General features: G+C 34.5%; 2 protein-coding genes across 2 annotated transcripts in view; one reads left to right on the forward strand and one right to left on the reverse strand.

Annotated features, from left to right (window-relative positions):
- Positions 1–5,183, reverse strand: part of LOC133202808 (serine/threonine-protein kinase PAK 3-like) — a 28,734-nt gene extending 23,551 nt beyond the window's left edge. The window contains exon 1 of the mRNA XM_061338683.1: positions 5,066–5,183. The gene's annotated coding sequence lies outside the window, so the exon portion shown is untranslated. The remainder of the gene's footprint in view (positions 1–5,065) is intronic.
- Positions 5,184–7,203: 2,020 nt separating this feature from the next.
- Positions 7,204–19,116, forward strand: LOC133202711 (phospholipid scramblase 1-like). Its single transcript, XM_061338572.1, has 7 exons — positions 7,204–7,506; positions 9,891–9,962; positions 11,667–11,871; positions 14,218–14,329; positions 17,869–17,974; positions 18,265–18,323; positions 18,857–19,116. The coding sequence occupies exons 1-7, from the start codon at positions 7,206–7,208 to the stop codon at positions 18,881–18,883; spliced, it is 882 nt and encodes a 293-aa protein (XP_061194556.1). The 5' UTR covers positions 7,204–7,205; the 3' UTR covers positions 18,884–19,116.
- Positions 19,117–19,129: the final 13 nt, after the last annotated feature.

Here is a 19,129-nt window from a genome sequence, read left to right on the forward strand (position 1 = left end):
TTTTCCTAGCATATGTTTCAAAGTCTAACAAAATAATATGAAAGAACAGATGTGTGGTAAAAGTTATGTTAAATATAATTTCAAGGGAACAACAATGTAGACTTTAAATAAAAATAATTAAAACATCTGTTCTTATGTTGATGTTCTTTCCCCTTTCCCGTTTGGATGAACTACCAAGTAATAAAATAATTCTGATAATTTCTAGTAGTATGGCTATTGGGGTTGTGAAAGTTGCTAATATGAAATGGGTAATATAGTATAATAAATTAATTTTAATTACAATATGTGTGAAATATCTAGATAGCACTGTACAAGAGGGATTGAAAATGGGATACCTCAATGACCTACAGCTTAAAGTTATCACATTCTTCAAACTTTTATTAAACATTACATGATTACAATTATGGGTTTTTAAAGGTTTAATGCAGACTTCCAAATGAAGTTATTCACTGGTATTTTGCTAGCTATCATATAATAATTTGCATCAAATATTTTTTTCATTATTATTTGATCCTTAACCTAGTAACTTGTTTAATATAAATGATGAAATCTTAGAACACATACTGGAAGTTTCTTGGGAATGTATCACTTTAATTATTTTTACGAAGATCCATAATAACTACAATGTACCCCTAAGGCTAACCATATCTGAACCGAGCGGCCTTCAGACATCTGGACCAAGTTCACAGAATACATTAACTTGAACATTGGATCAAATTGTTCTTCTCTGTATTTTATTTGACAGTCAGGTGCTTTTGGGATAGACTGAATGAGCATGCTTGAATTTGAGACAATACGCAAGTTTCGAGATTATCTCCCTTGGTGCGCTCTTTCATTAAGGAGGGGAGTTTTGTGCCTGCATAAGCAGGCAGGTGGGACAGTTATGTATACATTACATCATCAATATACCATCATAAGTGATTGTCGGGATGCACTCTTTAATTCGAACATTACCGAATTAAAGTAAGGCGACAATTTTTTCTATGAACAAAAAATTGCACCAAAACAAAATAAAAATCGGAACAAAAGAAAATATCAGTGGATAAGAACTTATCAAATGAGGGAAGAGATATGGATCTCTAATAAATAAACACGCATGTGATCATTGTACGTTGGCATTCTGAATGACTCTTTCCCTTATAATAACTTCAAAGATCCCAATAACTTTTTAGAAAAGGTTTGTACAATCAAAGAATTATTTTTCTTACAAAGACTATGACGGTTCTTTCGTTTTCTAGTATCTTAAATGAAAGTAAATTTTGTAACAAGAGGCCCAGGGGCCACATCGCTCACCTGAGCACTATGGCTAGGTAAAGCAGAAATCAGTTCAGTCTTGAAAGGTTGAAAAGTTTAAATATAAAAGTGGTTGGGTGGGGGGTGGGGGGGGGGAGGGGGGTTATGAATTGAACAAATTGGAATCTACATTATCTGAGGATGCTTCCATTTAAATATGACCAATCATGGCTTTGCTGTTCTTGAGAAGAAGAATTTTTAAAGATTTTTCCTATATATTCCTATCTAAAACTTTGATCACCCATTGTGGCCCCACCTGACCCCCGGGGGTCATGATTTGAACAAACTTGAATCTACACTACCTGAGGATGCTACCATGTAAATATGACCAATCATGGCTTTGCTGTTCTTGAGAAGAAGAATTTTTAAAGATTTTTCCTATATATTCCTATCTAAAACTTTGATCGCCCATTGTGGCCCCACCTGACCCCCGGGGGTCATGATTTGAACAAACTTGAATCTACACTACCTGAGGATGCTACCATGTAAATATGACCAATCATGGCTTTGCTGTTCTTGAGAAGAAGAATTTTTAAAGATTTTTCCTATATATTCCTATGTAAAACTTTGATCACCCATTGTGGCCCCACCTGACCCTTGGGGGTCATGATTTGAACAAACTTGAATCTACACTACCTGAGGATGCTACCATGTTAATATGACCAATCATGGCTTTGCTGTTCTTGAGAAGAAGAATTTTTAAAGATTTTTCCTATATATTCCTATGTAAAACTTTGATCGCCCATTGTGGCCCCACCTGACCCCCGGGAGTCATGATTTGAACAAACTTGAATCTACACTATCTGAGGATGCTACCATGTAAATATGACCAATCATGGCTTTGCTGTTCTTGAAAAGTAGATTTTTAAAGATTTTTCCTATATATTCCTATGTAAAACTTTGATCGCCCATTATGGCCCCACCTGACCCCCGGGAGTCATGAGTTGAACAAATTTGAATGTACACTATCTGAGGATGCTTCCATATAAATATGACCAATCATGGCTTTGTTGTTCTTGAGAAGAAGATTTTTAATGATTTTTCCTATATATTCCTATTTAAAACTTTGATCGCCCATTGTGGCCCCACCCGACCCCCGGGGGTCATAAATTGAACAAACTTGAATCTACACTATCTGAGGATGCTACCATATAAATATGACCAATCATGGCTTTGCTGTTCTTGAGAAGAAGATTTTTAAAGATGTTTCCTATATATTCCTATGTAAAACTTTGATCACCCATTGTGGCCCCACCCGACCCCCGGGGGTCATGAGTTGAACAAACTTGAATCTACACTATCTGAGGATGCTACCATATAAATATGACCAATCATGGCTTTGCTGTTCTTGAGAAGTAGATTTTTAAAGATTTTTCCTATATATTCCTATGTAAAACTTTGATCGCCCATTGTGGCCCCACCTGACCCCCGGGAGTCATGAGTTGAACAAATTTGAATGTACACTATCTGAGGATGCTTCCATATAAATATGACCAATCATGGCTTTGCTGTTCTTGAGAAGAAGATTTTTAAAGATTTTTCCTATATATTCCTATTTAAAACTTTGATCACCCATTGTGGCCCCACCTGACCCCGGGGGTCATGATTTGAACAAACTTGAATCTACACTATCTGAGGATGCTTCCATGTAAATATGACCAATCATGGCTTTGCTGTTCTTGAGAAGAAGATTTTTAATGATTTTTCCTATATATTCCTATCTAAAACTTTGATCGCCCATTGTGGCCCCAACCGACCCCCGGGGTTCATGATTTGAACAAACTTGAATCTACACTATCTGAGGATGCTTCCATGTAAATATGACCAATCATGGCTTTGCTGTTCTTGAGAAGAAGATTTTTAATGATTTTTCCTATATATTCCTATCTAAAACTTTGATCGCCCATTGTGGCCCCACCCGACCCCCGGGGGTCATGAATTGAACAAACTTGAATTTACACTATCTGAGGATGCTACCATATAAATATGACCAATCATGGCTTTGCTGTTCTTGAGAAGAAGATTTTTAAAGATTTTTCCTATATATTCCTATCTAAAACTTTGATCACCCATTGTGGCCCCACCCGACCCCCGGGAGTCATGAGTTGAACAAACTTGAATCTACACTATCTGAGGATGCTACCATATAAATATGACCAATCATGGCTTTGCTGTTCTTGAGAAGAAGATTTTTAAAGATTTTTCCTATATATTCCTATGTAAAACTTCGATCACCCATTGTGGCCCCACCCGACCCCCGGGGGTCATGATTTGAACAAACTTGAATCTACACTATCTGAGGATGCTACCATATAAATATGACCAATCATGGCTTTGCTGTTCTTGAGAAGAAGATTTTCAAAGATTTTTCCTATATATTCCTATATAAAACTTTGATCGCCTGTTGTGGCCCCACCCGACCCCCGGGGGTCATGATTTGAACAAACTTTAATCTACACTACCTGAGGATGCTTCCACATAAGTTTCATATTTTCAAGCACAGTGGTTCTTGATTTTTCCTATATATTCCTATGTAAAACTTTGATCACCCATTGTGGCCCCACCTGACCCCCGGGAGTCATGAGTTGAACAAATTTGAATGTACACTATCTGAGGATGCTTCCATATAAATATGACCAATCATGGCTTTGCTGTTCTTGAGAAGAAGATTTTTAAAGATTTTTCCTATATATTCCTATTTAAAACTTTGATCACCCATTGTGGCCCCACCTGACCCCGGGGGTCATGATTTGAACAAACTTGAATCTACACTATCTGAGGATGCTTCCATGTAAATATGACCAATCATGGCTTTGCTGTTCTTGAGAAGAAGATTTTTAATGATTTTTCCTATATATTCCTATCTAAAACTTTGATCGCCCATTGTGGCCCCAACCGACCCCCTTCGGCTCAGGTGAGCTAAAAACGTATAGTAGAACTTTATAAAACCATCAAAATGATCATTGCTTAGCAATATCAAATTTCTATAACATTTAATGAACTTTAAAAGCCATAGCCAACGTTCATTTATTTATGCACGTTTGTATACATTAACAACCTGTCCCACTTCCATGCTGATATTGATACTTTTTGTAGGAGAGTTACAATCTCGAAACTAGCGTATTGACCAGGGGCCCATTTCACAAATCTTATGACTAAGATCTGTCTTAAGACCAAAAATTATTGTAAGATTGCAAAATAGGTGTTTCACAAAACTTTCATATCTTATGATAATCTTAAGATCTACCTTAATCTTACAACTTTAGAAACAATTAACTTTTAATTAGTTTTAAAAAACTAAAACAACTGTATTGTATTTTTTAAGTTTGGAAAAGAAATCATTGCTTTTCTTCCAATGACAATGAAAGTGAGATGTTCTGTTTCCATAAACAACATATATAAACTATATAATGCTATAAACTATAGATCTATTTTGTTTCATGCTCAGCGAGCCAATGACAGTGGGGTGCACATGATTCATCCACACCCACAAAAGATGCCAAATTCAAATCATTGTCACAGTCAGATTTGAAAATCTACTGCAACTCAATCACACTGAGCTCTAGGTATTTCCTCAAAAGACAAATCAAATATAACTACCTCATTTCAAATTAACGGAAACAAACACCTGAATACTTTCTATTTATAAACGTTAAATTTTTAAACATCTTCCTTTCTGACACTGTGTTCAAATAACGATTTTCTGGTCATATTACTAAACCAAATAAAACATCATAATACCGTACATCAATAGTAACAAGATCGTACTTACTTACTTCTCAAGTGTATGACTAATTACTAGAAGTTGAACAAGTTCACCGACATTTCCTCTGCCTCTTTTCTTCTTTAATCAAGATGGCACCAAAGTCTCGCTTCTGCGAGATCGCGATATGGGGGAAGGTGTCAGAATAAATAAAACTGCTTTTAGGGAAAATGTCAAAATCTGAAATTGTTTCCATTCTTGATGAGGTCTTACAAACATATAATTAATATTTTTTAAAAAAAAGAAATCAATAAAAACTACATTTTTTTGTTATATGATCATAAATTTGATGAAATCAAATATATTTTCAAAGAGTACATGTAAAACTACATTAGGTCTGAATAGGAAAAGTGTGAACCGGCCATGCTTCTCTTTCAGAACTGGGTAGATATCCTTTACATTATGATATTGTCAATAGATTACTTAAATACTGCTACAGACTAGAAAATTTAACATCAGATTTTCCTTTATTAAAAGATGCATTCATATGTAGTAAGGAACTCCATCTCGCCAAAAGAACAACTTCGTATTCCTCAATAGAAAAATTACTAAGAATTCTTGATATTCCAAACATTAAAAAAAAATATGTACTTTAATATCTGTATGATATAAATATGTAAATTTCCATATATATGATGTATGATATTATTTGTGCAGATTTTATGTACATGTATACATGTATGTATAAAAACTATCTGGTTTAATCCTTCTTTTTATATCAATCATGCAACTCTTTCTCTCTTGTGTGTATGTATATTGTATTACATGTATATGACTATATATAAATGTCAATTTACAATGTACTTTCTTTTTGCCCCATGAGGGTCCTTAATTGGTAAATAAACTAATTGAATTGAATTGAATTAATTGTAGGTAGTAAAATAAATATATTTTCAAGGAGTACACGTGTAGGTAGTAAAATAAAAGGCTGTACTTATGCGAGGGTCGAAAATGAAATTCAGTTAAAAAAAAAAATAATAAGTTCATATATATGAAAATTTATAACATGATAACAGGAATTAATAAAAAGAGAATTAAAAGTTCTCTTCCTTTTCCCCCTTTTTAAGCATAGTGACTTAAATTACTTTACATTTAACAATGCGGAAGACAAGCCCCTATACTTTTTATATGCATGTAGTCAACAAAATATTTTGTTTCTTGTTTAGTTGTCTATTTTTAAATAAACATGTAACTATGCACAATGACAGATTTGTTGGTGGAAAATTTTTGTTTAATTTAATATGATAATTCTTGATCACGGCCGTAGGAACCGGGGTGGGGGGCGTGCCCCCCAATAATTTTGCCGATATATAGATCACTATAAAAAATATACTACTACTAGCTTGTGTTACTATAGAAAATATACTACTACTAGATTGTGTCCCCTCAATAAAAACGTCTGATGACCCTTTTATTTTTTTGCTTGTCAAGGAATTTTTTGTATTTGATAGTGCCCCCCCCCCCCCAACTGAAAATGTATGGCTGTGCCCCCCCCCCAAATATATATTGCACAGACATGTATTGTTCTAAATTTCAATCTGGCAGTACTATAGAAATGTGTAGCCTCCCCCCACCTTTTTTTTCCTAAAGGAGTTATTTTCATTGCATGTCAATAACATAATCACAAGCAACAATAAATAAAATGTTGCACTGTTAAAGAGTTATCGATCTTTGAACAACGAAGTCATGTACATGTCCAATTTCATGAACGGCACTAGGCCCATAGTTTCTTCAATAAAGGTTTACCTCTTAGTATAATAATGTAACTATTAAAACTTGTGTTACAGAAGCAAATGCCTGTGACCACCCCAACCCCGTAAAAACTGCAGAAGGTGCCCATGAAAAAAAAAATAATCCAGTATAAAAATATCTAGACACAAAAGGTAATATGTCAGATTAGATTTTGCTCTTTTTAATGGTGGGAAATCCTCCCCATAAAGGATTCTTCAGGCTTGAAAAGGCATAATCTGTATTTTATTATTCTTCGTTCAATAAACTTGAATGAATTTTTCAACATCAACTACGTAAACCCTGGCGATGTCGCCTCAGTATCATTATCTACATTCTGCTGGTAGGAAATAGTCCAAAATATCCACACATCCAAAAATCGCAAGCGAAGAAATAATTACTCTTAAACAAATTGGGGAAAATGGAACCAGAATTATCTCGACTGTCGACTTTAATGCAGCAGGACAGACGTCGACTGTCGCTGATGACTGAGCAGGCTGCTCGACAGTCGGTGATTTTCCAGCAGCCCAGGGGGTCCGTCGCGTCCCGGGGAGTATCGCCATCCTCGGACTCGCTAACCGAGATGCAGAGGAGAAAGATGTCTGTCAAGTCCCTCCGAAGGAAGTCTATTAATCCCCGTCTAGATCCGCCACCCGGTTTGGAGGGACTTACTGATAAGGGCTTCATTTATATAAGGCAACAGATGGAGTCCGACTTAAGAGGTGAACCTTTTCATACTTAAATTACACTCACTTCTAAGGACTGCATTGAATTTTTATTGTAAGACAATCCGTCATTTGTTAAATAGCCAACATCAATTTGAATGACTATGCAACGAAATCTAAATGTAATAATACTTTAAAAAAAAAACCAAATTTTTTCTTTTCTAATTCGTTATTATTTCAAAATTACCATGTTTCATGAAAATTTTGCAAAATCACAGATCTTGGATTTTCAATGAATAGCATACTAGTATTGTAAAATTGAGTGCCACCGCAAATTTCACGTCTCAAAATCGCGGCAACTACCCTTTAATACCCATGGTCTATACTAATTACTAGTATATTAGAGTTTTACAATAATCAAGTTTGTTTTAATCCAAGGTCAAAGAGAAATGACAACGAGATACAAATCATATCGCGAATCACGTCAGTTTTAATATTGTCTTTAAATGTAACTTAAAGGATCTCCAAACACTGCTCAATGAAGAGTTCAAATTCATGATAGTTTTATCACTTTTATGCAGTTAGAGTGATCTGCTCCGAAGAAAAATTGTACAGTATAAAGGGAACATAATTTGAAATAGATTAGAATTCTAGACCAAGATGAAGTAATTGAAAGTGCACTGGATAAACTCAGTATATACAATGAAGAGTTCAACTTAAATTCATGAGTTTTATGCATATAGAGTGATCTGCTCTGAAGAAAAATTGTACAAATATATATAATGTATAAAGGGAACATAATGTGAAATAGATTAGAATATTCCTAATATTATTCTAGACCAAGATGAAGTAATCGAAAGTGCACTGGATAAACTCATTATATATACATTTTAAACTTGGGATACCTGTATGAGACACCGTTTTGGTATTTCTTGCCATTTAGTGATATTCAAATTGAATAGTTGATGTCACTTATTCGAAAAAGTGATTTCACCTTCTCGAATTGGTGATATCACCTATTCGAAATAAATAATTATCACCTATTCGTTTCGTGATATCACCAGTTCGAACTGATATCACCAGTTCGAACTGGTGATATCACCTATTCCATTTCTCACACCATTAATAATAGACGATCCTTTCCTCAAGACAATCTAGCTTCAATGTAAAGTATGGGATGAAATTAAAAATGAGCAATTTCATTTTCCTAGAATTGATTCAAAATTGATGATATTGACTCCGTTACTCTTAAACAAACTTTTTAAAAAAATATTATAAAATTTCTCTTGACTTTTTGAACTTAATTTAAGCCACATCCTCTACTATTTCGGCATTGCAATCATCAAATAAACTCAAGATGCGCTGTAAGATATTACATTTTGGGCACAAAGGGAGAAAATAGGGGAGGGGCACTGTTCGTAAGGTATTAAAAAAGGGTTCATAGAACAACTCAATTTACAAATTCGGGGTATACACCGGTCAATGTATAAAGGAACTGAAATGTTTATACATGTACTTCCTGTAAAGAGTAAATGTATATTCAGTACATGTATAGTCTTGGGAGCAGTTGTAATTTCATAAATAGTTTGAATAGATGATCACCTTTACGAATTGGTGATATCCCCTATTTGATTTGAATAGAAGATATCACCAATTCAAATCAAATAAGTAATATCACCTATTCGAATACTAGTAGGTGATATCACCAATTCATATCAAATTGGTGATATCAAATATTCAAAAGCTGAATATGTGATATCACCAACTGAATACATGTACAACTGAATATTCGAATAGGTGATATCACTTAAGTGCAGTAAATATCAAAAGGGTCCTTCATATTTCTCCAGGAAAAATGTTCGAACACAATTCGGAAGTATTAATTAATGGACAAAAACCGCTCTTGCAAACCATGTTTTCAATTATTTTACTTAACTTTCAGGCCCGTAGAACGCGGGGGAGCCCCCCCCCCCATCCCCCACTTGTTTCTGAGTATTGTATTTTGCTATAGTAAATTTTCTTTTACATGCTGGTTGGACCCCCACTTTTTATTGTTGTAAGGTCGAGCACTGACAAATTCCAGGATTTGGACAGTAAAATATTTTTTTTTTCTTGTCAGATAAATTTGGGAAGTTGCCCCCCCCCCCTTTGGTCAGTTTAGGTTTTTTTTTTTTGCTTGTCAGATTTTTTTTGGAACCCCCCCCCTCCCACTTTTGAAACCTGACTTTACGTCAGGGTGCTTGAGTGCACACGTGGGTCCCACGGCCACGTTTGGACTCAGGACTCCTGACGTTGTTAGGATGACTTTACAGATTCAAATAATTTTTGTTTCAGGATAATTCCTGTAAAAGTAATTTCAACCATGTTCATATTAACAGTCAAGTAAACCTTCTATCCGAATAATATCATATATATTGAAGTTTTTTTCTTCCCCTTGTCAGGAGGTTGTGGGGCAACAAACACATACAAGATCTGGAACGAAAGAGAGGAGGAATTATTCTACGTACTGGAAGGTTAGAATACATGTGTTTATTTTATTCGGCAAACCTTGGATGATTCCGTCGCCTACATCATTAGATGAGGTGTGCCGAGTGGTGTTTATTTGTCTATGAAGTAAAACTGTGTTCAATCTCCTTAAAAGGCAAAGGTGTGCTCACATTATATAGATAACAATATCAGGCATATTGAATGTATTTACACTATTATTCTGAGACAAGAATGTACACAAACTACCATTGTAAGGAAAGAAGTATTCAAGGCAAGCCAAGCAAGAGCTGTCATACGAAAACAGAGTCCACCGTGTGAAGTTTTCCGAAGGAAATTATATGTATCTTATAAAAAGCAAAACTAATACACTCTGGCAAATTGCAGGCTTTATAAGCGGGTGCATTACATGTTCACAATTGTCATTTCTGCTTTATACTCGTTACCGCTACAAAACAGTATACGGGGTTTATATCTCTCAGTTGATTCGATACGCAAGATGAACAATTTCTAAAACAAGGTAAGTTATTGACAAACAAGTTAATGATACAAGAATATCAGCAGTCGTCATTTCGTATGTTCTATGGTCGATACAATGACCTTGTCAGCAAATACAATTTATCATTAAGTCAAATGCTGTATGATGTTTTTCATACTACTTATTAATCAATTATTTACCCACTGAATTGTCTACCGATTTTTCAGTTATTTCTCGATCATGACAAGGAGCACACTGCGGTTGTGACCGGTTTGAAGGGGATGCTCACTCCTCCATGGCACCTGATCCCACCTCTGATGTTTTAGATGTCCGTGTTTGCTATGCTCCAAAATTTGTATTGTTTAATGGACTTCGGAGCTTTAATACTGTTCGTTTTCTCCATACATTTCATACATTACTGCTACATTTACATGTATATGTAAACATTACAGATACTATGCAACTCCGCTGGCCAGCTCCTTATGCATATAGAGATATCACAATATGTACATGTAAGTCTGTTTTGGAGCGACTTTCTACACATGTACATGGCTTAATAAATTTTTCTCAGTTTTATACAAAAATTCATAACCTTCAATGATTAAACTGCATTTCCGCGATTTGTAACAAACTTTTCAATGTAAGCCATTTGGTTCAACCGACTCTATATATAATAATTGTACATTCTACTACAAGTTTAATGAATATTTGTCATATTCAATTCTACTTCGACTACATTGTGAGTGAATTATATTGAACAGAACTCATGTTCTGTTTCATGTGTACTTGTGATGGGTCCTTTTATGATATACCTCGCAGGTAGATTTGTGTATGTAGCGGTAATGAGTTGATATTACCAATCTTATTGATGAAATGAAGCGGTAATGCACACCTGAAATCTAGGTGAAAAGTAGCGATAATGAGTTGTAGTAATTTCTTGCAATGTAGTGGTTAAGAGTTCATATTAGACTTAAAAAATGAATCAAACGTTGCAGTTTTCTGAGCTAAAATTTGAAATTGACCCAGGTCAGCATGACTGGACCTGAAAAGTATTCCAGCAATAAATTCATCGAATTATGAACACTTCACGCGTGTTTAAATATCTTTACGATCATAAAAGTTTTAGCCAGATAATTTTGAATGTTTAATTTTGACCTTGACCCAAGGTCTTTCACCTTATTATTCTTGATATCTTTTTATCTTTCATAAATCTCTAGATCATGCATCAGAGTTATATAAATATTCTTTTTATCAGACGCCAGTTGTATTTGTCGCTGGTTTTGTGGTCCAAATCGACAATTTCGACTGGATTTCTTCACACCTCAGGACGACCTCGTTTTCACTCTGTACCGGAAGTCCTGTCGATGTGACTGGTGCTGCTGCTTGGACTGTGTTTTGTGTAACCACAAAGTTTATGTCGTAGACTGCCTTAACAGAACACTGGGATCCATTAAACAGAAGTACGTTTGGTGATCTTTAATGATTGTATAGTAAACAGCTCCCACAATCCTATTAATTACTGTAAATGCTGAATGATTAAAACAGAGAATTTATCCAATGAATAATAAATTGATTACGTCTTGGTTCACGTCCCTTGAGGAATATTCGTCCATACCGAGACGAAACCATTTATGGATGTGATTACTATTAGTGAATCAATATATTTCTCGTTATCTCACGCTTTCCAGTTTTCACGCCGACCCCAGCTCTTTTAGAGACCTTACTTGAATTATCCCGTAATTTTCACGTTCAATGCCGTGAATGTATCAAAATTATCGTGTAGATTGTTAAATTCCGAATGATCAAAAACTTGCAAGATGACATACCAAGCAAGTCCATAACGGTCTTGGCACTATAACAGTCCTCCCGTCTGCAAAGAGTTTCTTATGACTTAATAACCAGAACACGTTCGGGATTAAGATGGAAGATGATCTCTAAAAATAACTTAAAGGCAGAGATTTTAAGCACCGCCTTCAAAAATACCTGGTCTGTGTACCCCTGTCAATCAAGTGCATTAAGGTACATCACTGGGTGCTAGAACTTGATTGACATTTACTTACCAGTCCCTGTGTATACCCTGTACACCTTGTTTGGCATTCGTGGTGACCTTCAAATTAGCTTTTGATCCTTTGATATTTACTACACATGGTATAAACAATAGAGAATATGTATTACCATGATTACTATGGAATTTTTAGCTTGATGATATATATACACACACCTTTAGTATTTGAAATAATTAGGATATTCTTTATGATAATATATATCAAAATTTGGTATAATTTTTTGTCAAAGCTGAACAAATACTTTGAATAATATTTTTTTTATTGGGTGGGGATGCTTTGACACACATTCAATTAAAATTAATAAAAATTATTGAGATTAAACTTTATTTACAACTTTTTATTTCTAATTCAAAATCATCTCAAAATCCCAACACGTACAGGTAAAGATTGACTTCTTGGGTACCGTACTGTGTATTAAATCACTTCCTTTGTATAGGGATTAGGACCACAGGTAGACTGCTAGCCCTCAAGGCATTCACACCTGTACAAAATAAGCCCCTCCCTCACGTGGAATTTACCACCCGGTAAAAAATCTCGCCTTTAACTACTTCCTCGTGTAACTTCCTAGCCATGGCCGAAATTAATTTTTGAAAACTTTCGTAAGCTTTGAATGATTTGGTTCAAGTTGTATATATCCATTGAGTTCCTCATTGACAACATTTATATAGTCTTCGGAGACCAAGTTTTCCAACAAACTGTTGGAATTCCGATGGACACTAATTGTGCTCCTTTATTAGCTGACCTGTTTTTATATTCCTATGAAGCAGAATTTATTTAGCAACTTCTACACGAGAAGAGGAAAACACTAGCTGTGGCCAATTCGACATTCAGATATATCGACGATGTTTTATCAATTAACAATAAGTTATTTTCATTTATGTTTCGACTCGATATATCCCAGTGAACTTGAAATAAAAGACACCACAGAGTCTGCCACATCTGTTTCATATTTAAATATTTTACTGACTATAGACGGTAAAGGCCAATTAACAACTAAATTGTATGACAAATGAGATGACTTTAGCTTCTCTATCGTCAACTTTCCTTATTTATGTAGTAATATTCCACTATCACCTGCTTAAGGTGTTTATGTCTCCCAACTTATTCGCTACCCAAGAGCTTGCTCTGAGTACGATCAATCTTTAAAGCGAGGCAGACTACTCACTGATAAGTTGATGTTACAGGGATTTCAACAGCCTCATTTAAAGTAAGCATTTCGTATATTTTATGGTCGTTATAATGACCTTGTTAACAAATTTAACCTATCATTGGGTCGTATTTTGGCTGACTTGTTTCATACCAATTGTTAGGCCTTTGTTTTTGTTCTGAATTGACTACGGATAGTTCCGTCTACCTGATCAATACATACGGCTCACGGCGGGAGTGACCGGTCAACAGGGATTGTTTACTCCTCCTAGGCACCTGATCCCACCTGTGGAATTTCCAGGGGTCCGTGTTTTATACCCTCTTCACATATTTGTATTGTCTGTAGATTTTTTGAGATCGATCACTGTTCGTTATCTTTACCTTTTACATTTGAGTGAAAAATGATTTGGAAATGACAAAACTTTATGTATATTGATATATATTTTTCAAGTTAAGTCAGATTTTATTTGTTACCATCAAATGAGGTTCGAAGCGCTCAGGTGGGACAGACCACATAGGAAGTCAACTTTAATTTGACCAAAAATAAAAAAAAATAGAATTCTGTCCTTTTTAATCTTTCTGTCTTATTTGCAGATTTGGAGTTTGTCAGGGAAATTTTGAAGTTCTGGACAATGATGGTGAAACCGTCGCCAAAATATTTGGACCTTGCTGTATCTTTCGATGCTGTACAGAGATTACTTTCGAGGTTCGTGTAAAATACGAAGAATCCGTCAATATTTTCCAGCTAACAATAGAATTCTCAGCCCACACTGTTCACTGATTTGAAAGTTATTTGAACTTTTAATGTTTTTATATCAGTATGATCGAAGTAAAACTTAAAAAAAAAGATTAAATTAATGTATTCAGCTTAAATGATGCATTTTTAAGCAATAATCTGTTTAAACTAAATATTCAAAAAAAGTTTTCAAAATCAGCTTTTACATTTTATTCAATAAACACTGCCTTTGTACGTCTGTACATGCATGGTTTTGCTTGTATCCCGAAAAACTTCTTAACGTGTTTGGAATCCCTCTTAAATGTACTCACTTGTCTGAAAAAATTGGGATAGACAACCACTGGTTCTTTTCACAGAAATCTTGCGACTGAGACAAAATTTTTCCTTTGCTCTAACAAGTATCTAAGCTGTAGTAGATCACAAAAAGCTTATATTTCTATTACATTAGATTACAATTACAAATAATATTTAAGAAAAAAATTTTCTAAACAAAAATTTATAAAGTTGTCAAAATTTTATCTCAGTCGTAAGATTTTTATGAAAAGGACCACAGAAAGCCACATCTGCAAAAAATTAAAAGAGTGTAAATACATTGTGCACCAAAAAGAGCTAATATGACTGCATTTTTAAGGTATTAGGGGTGTAATGGTCATGACCTTGAATATGACTAAATTCAGTTTAGTTATAATGGACAACACTTCAGGCAATATTTCCCAAAGTTTCATGCAATTCTGTCCAAACATAATTTTTCTATACTTATTTTCATGCCTGTACCCTCTAACCACTGGTGCACCTTTAATAGACAAAAGGTACAGATGTAATTTTTACCTCTACTCTAGTTAGTCGCAAACAGTTGAATGTTTCATGTATTCAGCTGCAGCACTAAGCAGTACAGATTGCATATATGCATTCTTTTTAGTTCAAATTCATCAGGTATGATATATGAATACTTGTAATCGAGAGAACTTGTCTACTTTTAGTGACAATTTTGGCGATTTTTTTTCATAAAACCGTTTGTAATATTCTGTCAAAGAAAAATATGGTAGGAAAGATCAATAAAAGAACAATATCAATTTTGTGTAAGGTGTGTTAGTGATAATATAACAAAAAAAAAAATTTATTCCATCCACAATATTTATCTTTATTCTGTATCATAGCGATGTACCCCTAAAATTTTAAGATATTATTAGTCCCCTACCGGTGAAACCGGAGGGGACTATAGGTTTCCTCTGAGTCTGTCCGTCCGTCTGTCCGTCCGTCTGTCTGTCTGTCTGTCTGTCCGTCTGTCTGTCTGTCTGTCCCTCTGTCTGTCTGTCAGTCTGTCCCACTTGGTTTTCCGCACTTTTTCCCTAAACGCTTGCAGATATTGAGCTGATTTTTGGTATGTGAGTGTATCTTGATGAGTTACAGACCAAGTTTGCATTTCGTTCCGCTTCATTGATTTTTGACGGAATTACGGCCTTTTCAATTTTTACGGGTTTTCCGCAATTTTCTTCTAAACGCCTGTAGATATTGAGCTGATTTTTGGTATGTGGCTTTACCTTGATTAGTTATAGGTCAAGTTTGCATTTCGTCCCGCTTCATTAATTTTTGACGGAATTATGGCATTTTCAATTCTTAACGGGAACAGAACCAGATTACACCTGCCGGTAGGGGACTAGTATTGCTCATGCAATACTCTCAGAATGCTTGTTTTTTGTAAATGTCATGGGATATGTGATGATTAATGAAATGATGAGCATATATAAACAACAGGTTGTTGTCATATTGAATACACTTCACTTTAGTCAGATTCATTTGTTCAGAAGATTGACCTCGTCACAGTGACCTTGACCCAGACAAAGATTTGCAAAATGACCTACATTTTTGCAGCTTCTATGTGCATGAAGTTCTTTACAGATCAAAACATTACTATACAATGTAGACTAAAATATATACTGACAGAAACATAACCAAAAGGTAAAAAAAAACTAATTTGTTCCCCACATGTATATAAAAAAATATCAATAAAAAATATTCACCCCCCCCCTTCTAAACAGTAAACTTATGTAAAAATAAAAAAAATTAATTAATGTAAATAAAATAACAAAAATCACCCTAACCCAACCCAGAATAAATCATTTATTCCCATATCTAATATTAATTTATTTTCTTTAATGTTGTAAACATATTTACATTCTATTTTTTACTGATATATTTTGAACATCTCAGATATTTTACGTATGGACATTGAACGTCACTTATGAATTGCAGATTCTACAATGCACGCAATGCTACCTATTACATGTACGTACATTTTTTCCCCTCAAACGGTTTGCTGATATTGACAGAATCACAAGTAATCGCGATGCGAATGTAAAGTTTTGAAGAAAGGTATACTTCGTTCGTTCTTCGAAAATGGTGCTATTTTTAGAAGTTGGAAAAACCCATGAAGTGTGTATTTGAAGGTATCATCGTTTTGACTGCATATTTTGTCTAACAAAATATATTAACGTGTTTTCTACGTAATATCATATTTATTCTCTCCTCCGCTAAGTTATATTCCTTTTCTTTGGTGTATGTTTTATGTTAGCGTCCTAGGCCGTCTTGACGAATCGCCATTTTTGTTTACGAAGTACAGTGTTCCGAAAACTGCCGATGTCAGACACCTCGGTAAATGCCGTCATTTTTACCGGAAATGGCGTATTACACCTCTAATACCTTAAGCTGCCGCCTTAAAATGTTCCTAACATACTCAAGGCCATGTCCGAAGGGGGTTGCGTTGGGTGCAATCCCACATCCTTAAAAAAAACCCTCGAAAATATAATTTTGAACAAAACGATCCTTATTCATCTGTTTTAGTAATACTGCTTAACTTTGTTTTTCTAATGAATGTATTAGAAAACTGGTGGCATGCTACGATGTCCAAAATGATACTCAATTGGTAAAAAAATCTGACTTAGGCCTTAGAATATGGGTACTCCTTTCAGACTCTCCCCAGAGAAGTTAGAATGGGCGACTAGAGAGATACAGATCCATACATTCAAAAGGTGTATATTTATTGCATGCAAAAAATGCACTGTTTCATAGTTATATCTCCATGCAAATTTTTAGCTGCCATTTCAAAATTTTCTTTGCATGTGCACAAAGGGTACGATCGCTGCACCTCAGAAATGTCATTTTTTTTAAAAAGTAATGCTGCTATAGAATTTGTCTCTCAAATATTTGAAGAAAAAAAACTTCCGAATGCACCAGAACTTACTAAAATGGTACCTTTTTTTAAAATTCTTGTTATAAGCTTTCCTGGGCTTGTATTAGAGGTCACTTAAAATTATCAGTGTATACACTTCAGCCCCACTTTATGGAAATTTTTTGTAAAGAAAAAAAACGACATACACTTCATTTGACTTCAAATATCTGCATAACAAAATGCAACTTTTCTCTGGTGTTGTGTGATGGTAGTGGAGAAGTTTTTATCATATTTTCTTTTTGTTTGTATTTTCTTTTATTTTTACCTTTCTTTTTTTAAGATTTGGGATAAGATAGGAGAGGAAAAATTAGGATCTATAAACAAGAAATGGGAAGGCGAACAAGAAGACGGAGTCAACGTAGACCACGAGTACTTTGATATTAATTGTAAGTACATGTAATTCCTATTTTGTGCATCAAACAATGCCCTTGAAAGCTCTTGGTATTTCCTATACGTTTAATGGGTGGAGTGTACGACATGCATGCAAGTTATGAGTATGGTGTCTGAAACAAAATAACCTTCAAAACCTTCTTATTCATTTATTTGGGAGAAAAATAAAATTTTATTCGATGCACGCATATGAATTTCGGTAGTTGTATTAAATATATTACTCACCTGACATACTGTGCACAACCGAATGCCAGAAATCCAAACGACTTCTTGTTTTTTATTTCAGTTCCAGAAAAAATGGATCCCATAGAGAAAATGTTAATTATTGGTGGTGCATTTCTTATCGTGAGTAGATAGATAAAATTCAAGAACTTTACAAAAAGAGAATGCATATAAGCATGTTAAGGCTCGTGAACTATTTATTTTACTATTGATAGTAATTTAAGATTTTTATTAAACACTTGTACATAGGTACTTGTAATCAGGGTCTTTTGTTCCTCAATGTGATGAATGAAATCATAGGGCGTATCTTCGAAAAATTTCCACTATTTTGGTAGTGCAAATTTCTTTGAAGACGTGCCCACATTGGAAATCAAACGAATTACAGTAAAACACGCATATAACAAAGTGCCAGGGACTGACGATTTTGCTTCGTTATAAACGTTATTCGTTATATTCGTTAAGTTAGCAATATATTTTGAAGCCAAGGGAAAAGAAAATTACTTTGCTATAAGCTTCAATTGATTGGGAAAACCCATACTAGTTTACAAATTATATATAATTAATTGTTGCAATAAAAATATAAAATGAGAAAATGGCATGTCAGTGTAAATTTATCTGTATCGTGTGCATTTTATTTATTTATTTTTGTTTTGTAGGATTACATGTACTTTGAAATGTCATAACTAAATGGGGAGGCTATCTACAGTCCCCGCGTGGAAGTATACACACCGACAATAGTATAGTAGTTCATTTAGTGTGGAGAGAGAGAGAGTAGACCTTTCTAAATGGCTGTAATAAATACAGTGTTATGAATTTGAAAGTTGAATTTATTTGAAATTAAAGTAGATCATTGCATAAAAAATCAAAATTTATATTTCTTTTAGTTTGTGTAACACGTTTGTGTCAGACTTTTAATAAATGCACTTGTA

This window comes from Saccostrea echinata, unplaced genomic scaffold (assembly GCF_033153115.1).
Source record: "Saccostrea echinata isolate AGI-Se365-2 ecotype Australia unplaced genomic scaffold, CSIRO_AGI_Sech_v1 ptg000047l, whole genome shotgun sequence".
NCBI lineage: Eukaryota > Metazoa > Mollusca > Bivalvia > Ostreida > Ostreidae > Saccostrea > Saccostrea echinata.

Bases quoted from the DNA above. Each gene is read 5' to 3' on its own strand.
- LOC133202711 (XM_061338572.1), top strand. From the start codon at position 7,206: ATGGAACCAGAATTATCTCGACTGTCGACTTTAATGCAGCAGGACAGA. The intron at 7,507-9,890 runs GTGAACCTTTTC...TCCCCTTGTCAG, and splicing joins GATGGAGTCCGACTTAAGAG to GAGGTTGTGGGGCAACAAAC. The intron at 11,872-14,217 runs GTACGTTTGGTG...TCTTATTTGCAG, and splicing joins CTGGGATCCATTAAACAGAA to ATTTGGAGTTTGTCAGGGAA.